Source organism: Mauremys reevesii, linkage group 16 (assembly GCF_016161935.1).
Source record: "Mauremys reevesii isolate NIE-2019 linkage group 16, ASM1616193v1, whole genome shotgun sequence".
Taxonomy (NCBI): Eukaryota; Metazoa; Chordata; order Testudines; family Geoemydidae; genus Mauremys; species Mauremys reevesii.
In genome coordinates, this window is record NC_052638.1 from 13,493,128 (window position 1) to 13,506,476 (window position 13,349).

Consider the following 13,349-nt stretch of genomic DNA (forward strand, 5'->3'; position numbering starts at 1 on the left):
TGAATTAAATCATTTAAGTCCTCTAAAAGTAGCTTTCAAATAACATGCTTCTTTTTAATGCTGTATTTTTGTTTTCGAGTAACAGCTCTGAAAAGGGGCCTCCATAGCAGGCGTGTATATCTATCTATATTTATCAATATATATTGCTCGCTTTCTTCACGGTTCTTGAAAGCCACTCACCCAATTTTATTTGTGCTTCTATAATGTGGCACATGGGGGAGGGGGGGAACCCTACATAGTGGTGGCTGTTGCAATCATGAGCAGGATTTGGTATTATAAACCCAACATTTGATTTAATCACCAGTTGAGAGAATCTGTATCACTTTTAATACATGACTGCCAGCATGAACTTCATCTCTGTTTCTCACTGGGAAAGCAGTTATGAAGAACTTAAGTTTTATGACCAAAGATCCTAAATAAATACATTAGTGCTGAAGAGAATTTCAGTGTAACCTCTGAAATACATAAACAGCAAAGCTGTTTTATCAATGTGTCCACACTAATGGTTTGTTACTCCACTTACGGCCACTGGCATGGTTCTTGCATAAATAATTGTTCTGGACATGGCAATCAAATTAATAGGCATAAAAGAACAGCTTAGTAAAAAATATGACAAATAGATCCCAGCTGTAACTGAAAATTATCCTTTAACATAGCATTATGCTTTCATCTCAACTGCATGAAGACCACTGTATTTAGTCAGGATGCAATTTCATACACTGCAGATGCCCCTGCACAATGCTCTGCTGTGTGATTTGCTTATGGCTTCGTTATGCATTTAGGGAGTAAATCATCCCGGTGCTAAGGGCCAGCATGAGGCTCAGAGACCACTCAAGTCCTCCATAAACCCCTGTGTAGACCATTGGCCCTGGAGATAAACTGTTTTCTCTTACCTGAAAGAGGTAGGCGTCCAAAACATGATGATCAGTTCTCAGTATCTGGAATCCTAAAGTTTTATATATATCTATCACTCATCTTCTATTTCATTTTGCTATGTTGAATATGTCATGTTCCATACTCTTTTAACCTTATGTTTTATACAAATTAAAGTTATTTTTGAATCGCAAAGAGGATATACGTCAGTCACAATTTAAATGGCATATCTGATCAAAGAATGGCAGGCAAACTTAATCTTTAAAATTGGATCTTGATTTAATTCAACCATGTTTACCCTCTTTGTGCATTTTCCCCCGAATGTGTATTCATAGGTTTTGTTTGGAAAAATATTAGGTGAGGTTTTATTTGTGTAGATATGGACAGCATCGGGAGGACATTTGTATTTGCATGTTGGAAGCACTTGATTGTCACATGTACAGGAGCAAGGTGTTAGGAAGCAGGAAGAGAACAGAAGAATGAGAGATGTAGCAATTTTTCAATCAGACAGTTGAGCCACCACTTGACATGAGCAGCAATGAGGGAAGGAGGATGGAGGGGGATGCTACAGGAGCTCTCTTTAAAATTGCACTATGGAACCAACTCTGCACCGTGCTGGGTGCTGCAGCCATGTGGTCACCCAACAGCACAACATGGAAGGACTGCTGTGGTTCACTCTCATGAGGTGCGCAAGGAGCAGTAGGGCGCATGCATAGCCAGTGTAGGAAGGTTTGGAGGCCACCACAATTGACACTTCTGTTAGAGCTGGGAGAAGAGTGGAGAACATTTCCCCCAATTTATTCATGAATTCCAAATTTCTATTCATTCCAACCACATTTGCACAATTTGTGTTTGCTTTTCTATGACTATTTCTGTGACTGTTTTTGTTCACATGAATGTTTGTAGAGGTATTTCATTCCTGGTGGTACTGGTATCTATGCATGGGTGCCAGAGGTGGGGAAGGAGAGACACTGTCCCCCACCACTTTTTAAACAAGGAGGCATGCCTCCCCCCCCACACTTTTGAGAATCTGAACTCACCAGGGGCCCAGCTGAGGTCAACACCCTCCTAGTCCCTGACTGGAGCTGGGTGGTGTAATGGCAGATTCCCTTCACTGCTGGTATGATGGAGTGGTGGCTGGGCCAAATTTGAGTGAGTGGCAGTGTGACCTGGCACACGGGATTACAATGCCACTCACATTTGGCCCATTTTGATTGCTTTCCCTCCCTCTTTTGCAGTCTGTTCAGTGGCACTCCTGTATCTATGTGTGAAAGGATGAGTGCATGAACAAAAGTATCATGTTGAAAGTCAGTTCCTAGCTAATATTTGTCTCCCCATCATCCAAATGGTTCAACCCATTTAACTCAAACATTCCAAACAAACTCACCTATGGGTTGAGCCCAAGTATGGAAAGCTTCAGCCCAAAAGGATTTTTTTTTTTAGAAGATTCTAAGCAAATGAAAATGCGAGGCAGGAATGGAAGCAGGAATTCATTTTTCACAAATATTAAGCTTATTCCTTCACAGAAACATGCCGTGACAGGGATTGTGACTTGTAAACCCTACATGGAGCTTTTCCTGGCAGTGATGCTAATTAACAGATTTTAATTTGGGGTGGGAGGGGCTTTTCCCAGAATGTGTATCAAGCAAAGCATACCTTTATGTTAACAGAAGGAAAACTGAATGACACTAAAGTATCATTACTTGCTAAAACAAACCAATTCCCCCTCCCCCGTAAAAAATCTTTGGAACAAAAGCTTCACAGTTAATGGACGTAGGTATTACTTGAACTAAATATTTCCACATTTCTGGTCTGTGCCAAAATGTCAAGTTTGCCTTTGGGCTAAGCTAATGTTCCTGCTGGGTCACTAAGGCAACTGGGGTCTATCAGAAAACAAGAAGTGGTCAAGACCATGCCAGATTTAATCAGTCAACGATTTAAATAGCACCTGGGGCTGCAATAAATTGTTCTTTATAGAGCAACAGGTTTTATTGTGTCAGTAAAAACATTTATCAGCTGTTTGAGACAAATTAATAGCCATTTTCCCAATTATGGGGGGCGGGTGGGGGGGGGGAGAGGGAAAGATGTGATGAGCAAAGGGAGAAGTTCTAACAAGTAAGTGAATTCTGACTGAGCTCGGATGATTTACATTGTGGACTTCATCCAAGCCTAGCTCTTGTGAAGCACAGTAAATCTCATTTTAATAACAGAAGATAACTCTTCATCACTAAAGAAACAATGCTATTTTTATGCCTCAGCTGCCAAATTGGAGTATGAGCATCCCTCTCTTTGACACATTTACCTCTCTTAAAAAGCAGTTTCCTCTACAATCTAGGGCTGTAATTGTTTTATAAGAAAGCAGCATTATAACCTGTGAGATTTACGCTACCTCTGACGGACAGAATTACCATTGTGAAGATTGTGTGTTTGACATGCTTTGCTTTCCTTAGATGCAGCAATTGTGGACATCACCCCTTCAGATCACTTGCTTGCCAAAAGTTTCCATTTGGGAGTTTAACTAGAAAAATAAAGTGATGTGTGCAGGTGGGATGAGATGATGGCCGAGGGAGGTAAATGGCAGTAGAGCAAGGGTACCTGAGAACTTTATAAAGCATACAATGACAGCTATAAAGCACTTTCTCTAAAAAGAAAATAAGATGACTGTCAGGAAAAGAAGAATCATTTCACCAGTAATCAGGACAGCTAGCTCAGTATATACTTGGATGAATCACATAAAGTCTCTAGGTTGATTAATGTTATCGACTTTTTAATGGCAACTATCTTAAGGTATGATAGATGGTTTGAATTGATGCTGTCAAAACAGGACTATTTGCCATGAGTAAGAACTATTTACCCAAGTACAATTTATTATTATGGGACCCTTAGGACATTCAATATATTCCTAAAGTGTGTGGCGGAGCAAAGAGATTGGCTTACTATTAATATCACATTGTTCAGATGATTATTGTTTGAGTGGTCTACTAAATTGCCAAAATATTTAGACTGCCTTTGACAGAACTGAAAAAAAAAGTCTTCCTAGACGGTGTCCTCAATAACTGGGACACAACTGGCTTGAAAGCAGAACAGAAATTAAAAATAAGCAAAGTAACCTCAAAGTCATTAAAGGAGGAACCTGGATGGTGCATTGTATTTTGAAAGAGGAAAAATGGAATTGTTACATGCACCTTGTATCTGAGCTCAATACTGAGCTGCATTTATTTACAGACTGATCACTGGGGAAGTAATTTGGAAGCATGTTTTCAACATTTATGCGGTCTGAAAAGTTGGCCAGAAACATGACAGATGAGGTTACAAAAAACACGGCAAATTGTAGTTGTATTCAGAGCTTTGATCCACAGTTGGAGCATTAGTTATTTGCAGGAGAATCTTGAAAAACTCGCAACAACAACAATACACCAGGTGATTTGGGAATTAGGTGGTTGGGAATAAAAACAGGCCATTACACTGTATTATGAATTACACCACCTAATGTATAGTTGTGAAAATAGACATTAGCAGATCATTTAAGGACAAAAACATGCCAGAGGTTTATAATATAATATAGTTTCCCACTCTCATTTCAAGTTACATTATGGAATCCCCAGGGAGAATCCAGAATTTCTTTGAACATTTGGCTATTCAGAGAAGGAAGTTGTTATAATTTCATCAGCTTTGTCAGGGACAAGTTCAAGACATGTTATAGTCCCTCCCAAGAGAAATAGAGTATCATTTCCATTACATATGTAGAATACGATATGTCTAATACAGACCAAATTCTGCCCAGAGTGTTCAGCATGATTCAGTGACCAATGGAGCTTTAAAGTTCCCTCCATTTCTCAGCTGGCATTCTTCCTTGCATTGGACAAACATTGAGTTTCAGGGTTTTTTTAAAAAAAGAAACAACCTCCTACAGAACAGGTGGAATTTTAAGGCTCCAGCTCTTTAATAGCCCCCAAAATTTAGTCCTTTGGGTTGAAAAGACATGAGATGCTTCAGGAACAATGGCTGAGAGAGTTAAAAAAACCCATTGATCATCACACGCTGAACAGAAGAAATATAGGCCTGATTCTGCCACCTTTATTATCTTACTATCAAGTAGTCCCATTGCTATCAAATAATTGGCAAAACTGAGCCCTGTGTACATAGGATCCTATTAGTCCAAGTAACATACAGTTTAAGTTTTCATTTCCATTCTTCAGGAACAAAAATAGTCTACTCTGTCATCACTTAATCGTACAGGATCATTATGTTGCATATATAAACACAATCATATTAGTATACAGTAATAAGTGACATTTTATTGTTGATACACAGTGGAGCAACCTAGCTGCCTCACAAACAAGAGGCAATCAAAACTCTAATTTTAGCAATCGAAAAGCATGCCAACAATATAAAAAGGAGTTCAGGCCCTTTCTAAGACAGATAATTCCTTGTGTCTTCTCAAATCAGAATGAAACACAGTCTAAAGTTCTAAGGCAAAAACACTGACACCTGAAACCAAAAAGTGGCAAGCACCACTTGCGAAGTTTAAGCTGGAAGAAGCTTTTATCCATCTGAAACCCAGTCCACTAAAGGAAAGAATTCATTTTCCAAAGCAAAATATGTCAGAAAAAAAATCAGTTTACGTAATGTAAATTCTCTACATAAGGATGATTTGATACAACTGATCACATGTATACAGCAAAGCAGTGAACGAGATGGAAGAGTTGTACATTTAGAAATAGTAGATGCTACAATCCAATTAGCATTCAGGGTTATCTTAGATTTCAAGTGGCTTTCCAACAGTTTCATCACTGACACCTGTTTCTTGGCAGACATATACAACACAGGACATTTCCCACAAGATTACACCAGTTTTAAAATTCTTGTCATTTAAGTACTGGGTCTATCCATATTTAGTGTCCCATTATATTAGTAAACTAAATACAGTTGCTGTTCTTCTGGCTAAGGTCACCTAAATACATTCATATTGGTTTGGAGGAGAATGAGCAATGGCTGGCTGCCAATGTTTGGTTATTTTTGCACTGGGAAAGCAAAAATCAATTTAGCTGTTTCTTCTTCCTTATGTAACTGTCCTGTATTTTTAATGCCCCATTCTGCATTTATAATACTTGAGGGAGCAGAAAATACGAATGGCCAAATTCTGCTTTCAGATATTGTTTGTGCAACTGCCAAGGAGGTAAATGGAAGCCGTGTGCATGCAACTGAGAGCAGAATTGGACCCATACTTTGTATGAGTATTATTCTCCTTTAGGGTATACTGGCATATCATTGCATTGGGGTTGGTGCAAAGCCACTCTGGCATGAAGGGAGTTCCAGTGGCCATCAGAATATCTCCTGAAGCCTGGCCTGCAAGGGAGTGTGCTGTGCACCCCTGGGATAATATGAACAGAGTTGTCCCTAAATTCCCACTGTGCCTTGCCCTTATGGAAGGCTCCTTATACCCCTCCAGCCCCCCAGTATGCATCCCTTTTGGGGGACATGCAATCAGGTGTTAGGTGCCCAGCTGTCATTGACTTTTAGTAGGAGTTGGGCACCTCACTTCCTTTTGCACCTTTGAAAATCTCCCAGAATTACCAAAGTGTGTCAATTGGGAAAGATTGCTGTTTGGATTTACGGAACAGTCTCACACAGACCTTAGTGTCTATGGAAAGTTCCCAAGCCTGGCTCATCATATCCTTGTTAATATATGTAATTGATGCTTACAGAGGGAGCTTTTTAAAGGCGCAAAGGACAGTTAGGTGCCTAACTGCCATTAGAGATTAAACTGCTACATAATACCTCATGTTAATATATATGTCCTATTTCTAGTGTTCACCAGTTCATTGATGGATATGCTCATACACTAAGCATCATATGTTGAAGCATATAACAAAACAAAATTCAGTGCTACAGGAGTATTTCATCATGCACTATATTACTAAATCAAACAAGAACTGCCCAGGAAGAAATGAATACAAGCCTATAGGGTCAAGCCAGCATGTGTTCATTGTGTAGGTCATGGAGAGACCACAAAGATTCCACGCTCCCTGTGGGTAGCAGAGAGGTTCTGCGGGAGGTACGGGCAGTGTCCGTGTCTCCGCAACTAGGCTAATCCACTGGCCTGAAATTCTGCATGGTTTAGAGGCACAATTGCAACCCACAGGCTGTATTAACAGCTGCAACACCTTGGGAAGAGTGGGAGGAGTCTCTCCCTACAGTGATTCTCAGCCCAAAGCAGTTTATTTTGGCTTTGTGCAAGGCTCCAAAATTTGGCCATAGAACATATGAATTCGTGTCACTATTTGTAAATCAGGTGAATATCACTGCATTAAAACTACCGCTCTTATGATTTCTGCTATACAGCACACTTCCATTATTACTTACAGCTGTGGGCCACCGTATCATGGGGACAGCCAACATTTTACAAGACTTTTTGTCATCACAAAAAACAAGAGAAAAGCACTTACCATAAAACCAGGAAACTCCAATTGCCTCCATTAAAACAGCAAACAGGATTGAAGTCCCAGCTGCAAATGTGTCCAGTAGCGTGAGGACATAAATTCCACCCTGTGGCATAAAAAAATCCAACAAGTATGATAGATTCATAGATTCCAAGACCAGAAGGGACCACTGTGCTCATGTAGTCTGAGCTCCTACATAACATGAGCCAGAGAATGTCCCCCAAATTATTCCTAGAGCAGATCTTTTATAAAAACATCCAATCCCTTGGTGCAGTGTTCTAATGGTTAATTATTCTCAACATTAAAAATGTATGCCTTATTTCCAGTCTGAATTTGTTTAGTCTGAATTTCCAGCCATTGGATTATGTAATACCTTTCTCTGCTAGATTGAAGAACCCATTATTAAATATTTGTTCCCCATGTAGAGATTTATAGACTGTAATCAAGTCACCCCTTAAGCTTCTCTTTGTTAAACTAAATAGGTTAACGTCGTTGAGTCTATCACTAGAAGGCAGGTTTTCTAATCCTTTAATCATTCTTGTGTCTGTTCTCTGAACCCTCTCAATTTATCATCATCCTTCATGATTTCCCCTGTTTAATCATTGTAGGGCTACATTAGGCCTTTTGGCCACAGCATTGCACTGGGAGCTCATGTTCCCCCAAATATCCACCATGACGCTCAATTCTTTTTCAGAGTCACTGCTTCCCAAAATAGAGTTTCTCCATCCTGTATGTATGGGCAACATTCTTTGTTTCTAGCTGTACACATTTACATGTAGCTGTATTAAAACTATCAGTGACCTGTCCTTGTCATTATTTACCACTCCTCCAATTTTTGTGTCATCTGCAAACTTATCAGGGATGATTTTGTTTTTTCTTCTAGGTAATTGAAAAAAATGTTAAATAATATAGGGCCAAGAACACATTCCTGTGGGACCCCACTTGAAACACACACACTTGATGATGAGTCCCATTTATAAGGCCTATCATTATCTGGGTCATCCCATTTAGCCTTTTAAAATATTGCCACATTTTCTTTCTTTTGGAACTTTCCTCGTGTTCCAAGACATTGAAAATCAACATTAACTATCTATTGGGTTCCTTAGCCGGATCTTTTAAAACTCTTGGATGCATGTCATCTGAGGGACTTGCTGATTTACAAATGTATAACTATAGTAGTTGCTGTTTAACATCCTCCTGTGATACTATTGGAATGGAAAGAGTGTTGTCGTCGTCATATGAAACTACATCATCTGTTTTCCCTCCAAAATACGGAATAGATATCGATATTTAAAACTTCTTCCTTTCTGCATTATTACTGATAATTCTACCATTTCCATACAGTAATGGGCCAATACAATTGTCAGGATTGTTCTTCTTCCCAGTATCCTTAAAACTCCTCCTTGTCGTTAACTCTGATGGTCATATATTTCTCTTTGTGTTCCTTTTCTTCCTTTATCAGTTTCTATAGTTCCTAGCTTCTGATTTATATTCATTACTATCAACGTCCCCTTTCTTCCATTGTTATATTTTTATATTTACCTTCACTTCCCCTCTAAACCAGGTCAATTTTTTTAATCAATACGGCCTTCCTCGATTATGAGATTGTGACTTTTTGGGCATCTAGTTAAGTGTTCTTAAACAATTCCCAATTATGATTCAGATTTTTCTGATTAAATTCTTCCTCCCAGTTGATCTGGCTCATAACTGTTTTCAGCTTTGTGAAACTGTCCCTGTTAAAGCACCAAGCATATATATTACTGGTCTGGACTTTATTCTGCTTCCATATTGTAAATATGATCAAGTCATGATTGCTTGTACCGAAGCTACGATTAGTTTTTAGTTCTGTGATCAGTTCCTCTTTATCTGTCAAGGGTCAATCTAATATAAATTCCCCCATGTTGGATGCAACAGCTTTTCATTTAGCAAACTGTCATCTATAATAATTAGAAATTCCAAGGGTATTGGCAGCATGAGACCTCCAGCATATGTCACTCAAATTGAAGTCCCCCATGATCACGCAGCTTTTCCCCCCTACACATTATGGTTAGAGGCATAAGGAGCTGGTCACCCTGTTCCCTAGTGTGATTTGGTGGTGTGTAGCAAATGCCAACTAATACTCCATCTTGTGCTTTATGCATTAGAATATTGATTCATAGGCATTCAAGATGATTTTCTTTGGAGTTATGAGTGACTCAGAAACCAATAATGCCATTTTTTACATAGAGTGCCACTTCCCTTTTGCCCACTCAGTCCTTCCTAAATAGGTTATAACCACTGATTTTAATATTCCAGTCTTACACATCATCCCACCAGGTTTCAGTAATACCAACTAGATTGAATTTATGCTCATAAATAAGCAATTCCAATTCAATCTTGTTTGTTATCCTGGTTCCTAGCACAGGGTTTATGGGCAATTAAAGAATTGTTTCTCTTCATATCCTCTGGTTCCTTCATTAATTTTGTTTTCAACATCTTGATTTGGTGCTAAATGAGTGCTCATATTTCCCCTGTTTTTACTTTCCTCTTTTGTTATTAGTTTAATGCTCGCCTGACTACTCTAGCCAGACTACCGCTGAGGAGATTGGTTCCCCTTCTACTGGTAGAGGTGGTCCAAACTATACTGCTCCCTCTCCCTGTAGAAGGTCGACCAATGTACCACAAAACCCAAATTTTCCACGCTCCACCACTTATCTAGCTAGTGGTTCATTTCCAGAATCTTCTACCTTCTGTCTTCCTTCACTTGTGGGACAGGAAGGATCCCAGAGAAGATTGTTTCACGTTTATTCTTCTTCAGGATACTTCCAAGTTCCCTGAAGTTATCTATTATCTGTGAGATGTCCCATGATGCCATGTCATTAGTGCTGAAGTGAATAATCATGAATGGATCCTTGTCCATTGACTTCAGAAGCCTATCCAATCTTAGAGTGAGGTCTTGTGTCTTGGCTCCAGGAAGACAGCACACCATCCTGTTACCCATCTGTCCCTTTCAGAATGATCTTTCAATTCTTTTGAGTACAAAATATCCAACAAGGATCATCAGTCTTTCTTGGACAGTTAGAGAACTATTTGTGGATATGCTTGATTTTCGTACCCGTTGTCCTGGACATCTTTCCATTCCCTGGGACCAGCTGGATCTTGAGAGGAATCTTCTATAGTTTCCATACAGAGGACCTGGTATTGATTGGAAACATCTAGCTGTGTGGAATTCCTCCTGCTCATCATCCTCATCTGTCTCCAGCTGTGAGGAATGCTGATGTGATTTCTTGCCTCTGGTGGTTATGACCTGCCAGGCCTCCTCTCTGATTTCCTATTTCCCTGACTTTTTGGCATTCAGTTCCTTTCTTCTTTGAACCTCGGGGTACGGCTGCTTCCCAGACCTGTCTAGGAACTCCTCTGCTTCTCAGTAGCACCTCTATTTGGCCCTCCAGTCCAAGAATGTTTTCCTCTGGCACCAGGAAGTCCCTTCTTGTTTCGGCAAGAAAGAAAACGTGGCAAATCTGCTGTGGGTCACCACCACTGTTCCATCACTGGTCATCTTAAAATCAGATGTAGAGCTGAACCTGGAAGGAACGGCTCTCGTACGCTTTCTCTCAGCTCCGTCCAAAACTCTCCTGTTAGCTGCCTCCGTTCTTTGAATTTGTCGAGCAAGTGACTTTTTATACCAGATCTCTCTGCTTAGCTCAGCTTTGTCCCCAGCACCAGAGACTTCAAATAGCAGGGCTCATCCGAGCTCTTAAGAAACAGTTAAAATTCTTCTACTTTCAAAGTCTATCCTCCAGGTACCAGAGGTCTGATGTGTAGAAATATAATAATCTCAGTATGTTTAACCAATGAGTGGAAAGCTTGGGCATCCCTTGGTCTGCATGGAATATGGTGGGTTTGAATGAACAACCCTTGCAAATGGGCTTAGCCTTCACCCACAAAATGGGAGCTGAAAAATGGATGGAATTCTTACTCAGCTTTGCTGGAAACACAGTTAGTGAGCACCGTCAGTTTCCAGTAACTTCAGTTGGAATTGAGGTCTGTTGGTGCCTTGCAGAACTTCTCAGCAACTTGGAGGATTGAGCCCAAACTACAGCTAGTGTAGAGTTACTTCTCAAAGTAGCTGCAAGGCATTGGTGTGTCACAGTCATGGCTGCTATCACTCCACTTCTTCCCATAGCCAGGTTTGTGGTCCAATGGATCTGCAGTCTTGGATCCAATGTCCTATTCCCATGCTCCTGTAGAGTGGCCCAGTGCATACAAATGGTTGTGAAGTCTCCATTGCTTGCTCTCCAGTACAGTAGGAGAGCCCTGGCTATGCTGTGGTTTGTGTCTTTTTCTGTGGCTGAAGTGTGGTGACAGGATTTCACCCTACATAAATATCCCCTCTCCTCCAAAATATACATCCCTTGAAATGCATTGATTTGGAACTGTAAGGTGCATTTACAAGATTCTTGCAAAATTGCTTTTCAGACACTCTGAGCTGGATTTGACTTTGTTTTATTTGATTGGTCTTTGAGTAAACTATTAAATGTCTCATTTTATTTAGTGTGGAGTGAAGAGAATGGGGCGGGGGGTTGTTGGCATATGGAGCTCCCTATCGTTTTGAAATGAAGCAAAGCAAAATGTTTTAAGACATTGTTACCATTTCATCCCATGCAAACAGCTGAGAGAACTTCCAGCCAGGGTAGATTCTAACAATCTTATTTATAAACAAACCCACTATGAATATGCCTGCTCCTCATGTGGATTTTGTCTTTAGTATCTTTAACAATTTAAAAAAGAGGCTAAATACCATTCGTTTTGTAGCTCTGATGATGATTTTACTGTTTAATCAACAAAGACATAGTTTAGCTTTTCTCTTGTTATAGCATACAGAGACTTTGTACCAGAGATGTCACTATTTACAGTAACCAAAGGAGAGAGCTATCTAGGCTTTTCTGAGTTATAAACTCTGGAGATGTGGAGATCTGGCCAAAGTTTGGATTAACATAGGGCACCTAACGAACTGTATGGCAAATATTTTATCAACAAGCAAAAGACTGTTTATTGAATAGTGTTTTAGGTGGGAAATTCTGCTCTACACCTGTTCATTATTTGAATGCCTTTATTTTAGAAATCCAGCAAGGTGACTGATGAAATATGTGTGTATGAAAAACAGACTGCTTTGAAAATCAATCCCAAAGATTTTCAAGGAGAAATTCAACTGATTATTTTATCTCTGTGTTCTCACAGGGGATTTGATTTCTACTTTGTACACATGTGACATCAACTTTTTCTTTGACATGAACTAATGTATTGGTACCTGTCAAAGCAGTTCAGTGCAGTCTAGCTTGTTTGAGAATTTAACCCCACAGAGGTGCATAATTTGAAAGACACTGAACTAGATTCTCATGTGATCTGAATTGTCATAGCGCAGTTGAAGTCAATGGAGTTACACCAATTTAGACCAGCTAAAGATCTGACCCATTGTGTTTCTTCAAACCCATTGGTCCAAGCCTATTGTTAACCCAGATGAAACCTTGAACAAGGAAATACACCTCTACCCAGATATAACACGAATTCGGATATAACGTGGTAAAGCAGTGCTCCGGGGGAGGGCGGGGCTGCGCACTTCAGTGGATCAAAGCAAGTTCAATATAACACGGTTTCACCTATAACACGGTAAGATTTTTTGGCTCCCGAGGACAGCGTTATATTGAGGTAGTGGTGTAGTATGTCCAGCTGCATTAGATGACAGAGAGAGCTAAAAAATGTAAAAAGGGTCAATATTTATTATTAGCATAAATTATCTGTATTATTAATATAAGGCTTACTTTCAATCTTTGAAAACCCTTTCTGGCTAATGAAACACTGTAGTGAAAAAACTACCAGGAAAATGGATTTTTTTAACTTTAAAACTTCTTTAAAACTTTTCAATTCATTAATTAGTACCATTTAAATAACTCTCTGCTAACTTGTTGATCTGTGAGTCAGTGGAATGCTGATCGACAGGGATGTGGCCATAGGATCCCAGCACTGGTGCATTCATTATGGCTACGTAAGGTA

The 13,349-nt window shown here is 39.7% G+C and overlaps 1 protein-coding gene and 1 long non-coding RNA gene across 3 annotated transcripts in view; one reads left to right on the forward strand and one right to left on the reverse strand.

Moving 5' to 3' along the window:
* The window catches only part of LOC120384507, a 146,148-nt gene that overhangs the window by 110,452 nt on the left and 22,347 nt on the right, over positions 1–13,349 (forward strand). The window lies entirely within an intron of this gene.
* The window catches only part of SLC6A2 (solute carrier family 6 member 2), a 103,739-nt gene that overhangs the window by 20,940 nt on the left and 69,450 nt on the right, over positions 1–13,349 (reverse strand). For both annotated transcript variants that reach the window (XM_039503335.1, XM_039503336.1), the window contains exon 11: positions 7,323–7,422. In XM_039503335.1, the coding sequence (XP_039359269.1) occupies positions 7,323–7,422 (100 nt within the window). The remainder of the gene's footprint in view (positions 1–7,322; positions 7,423–13,349) is intronic.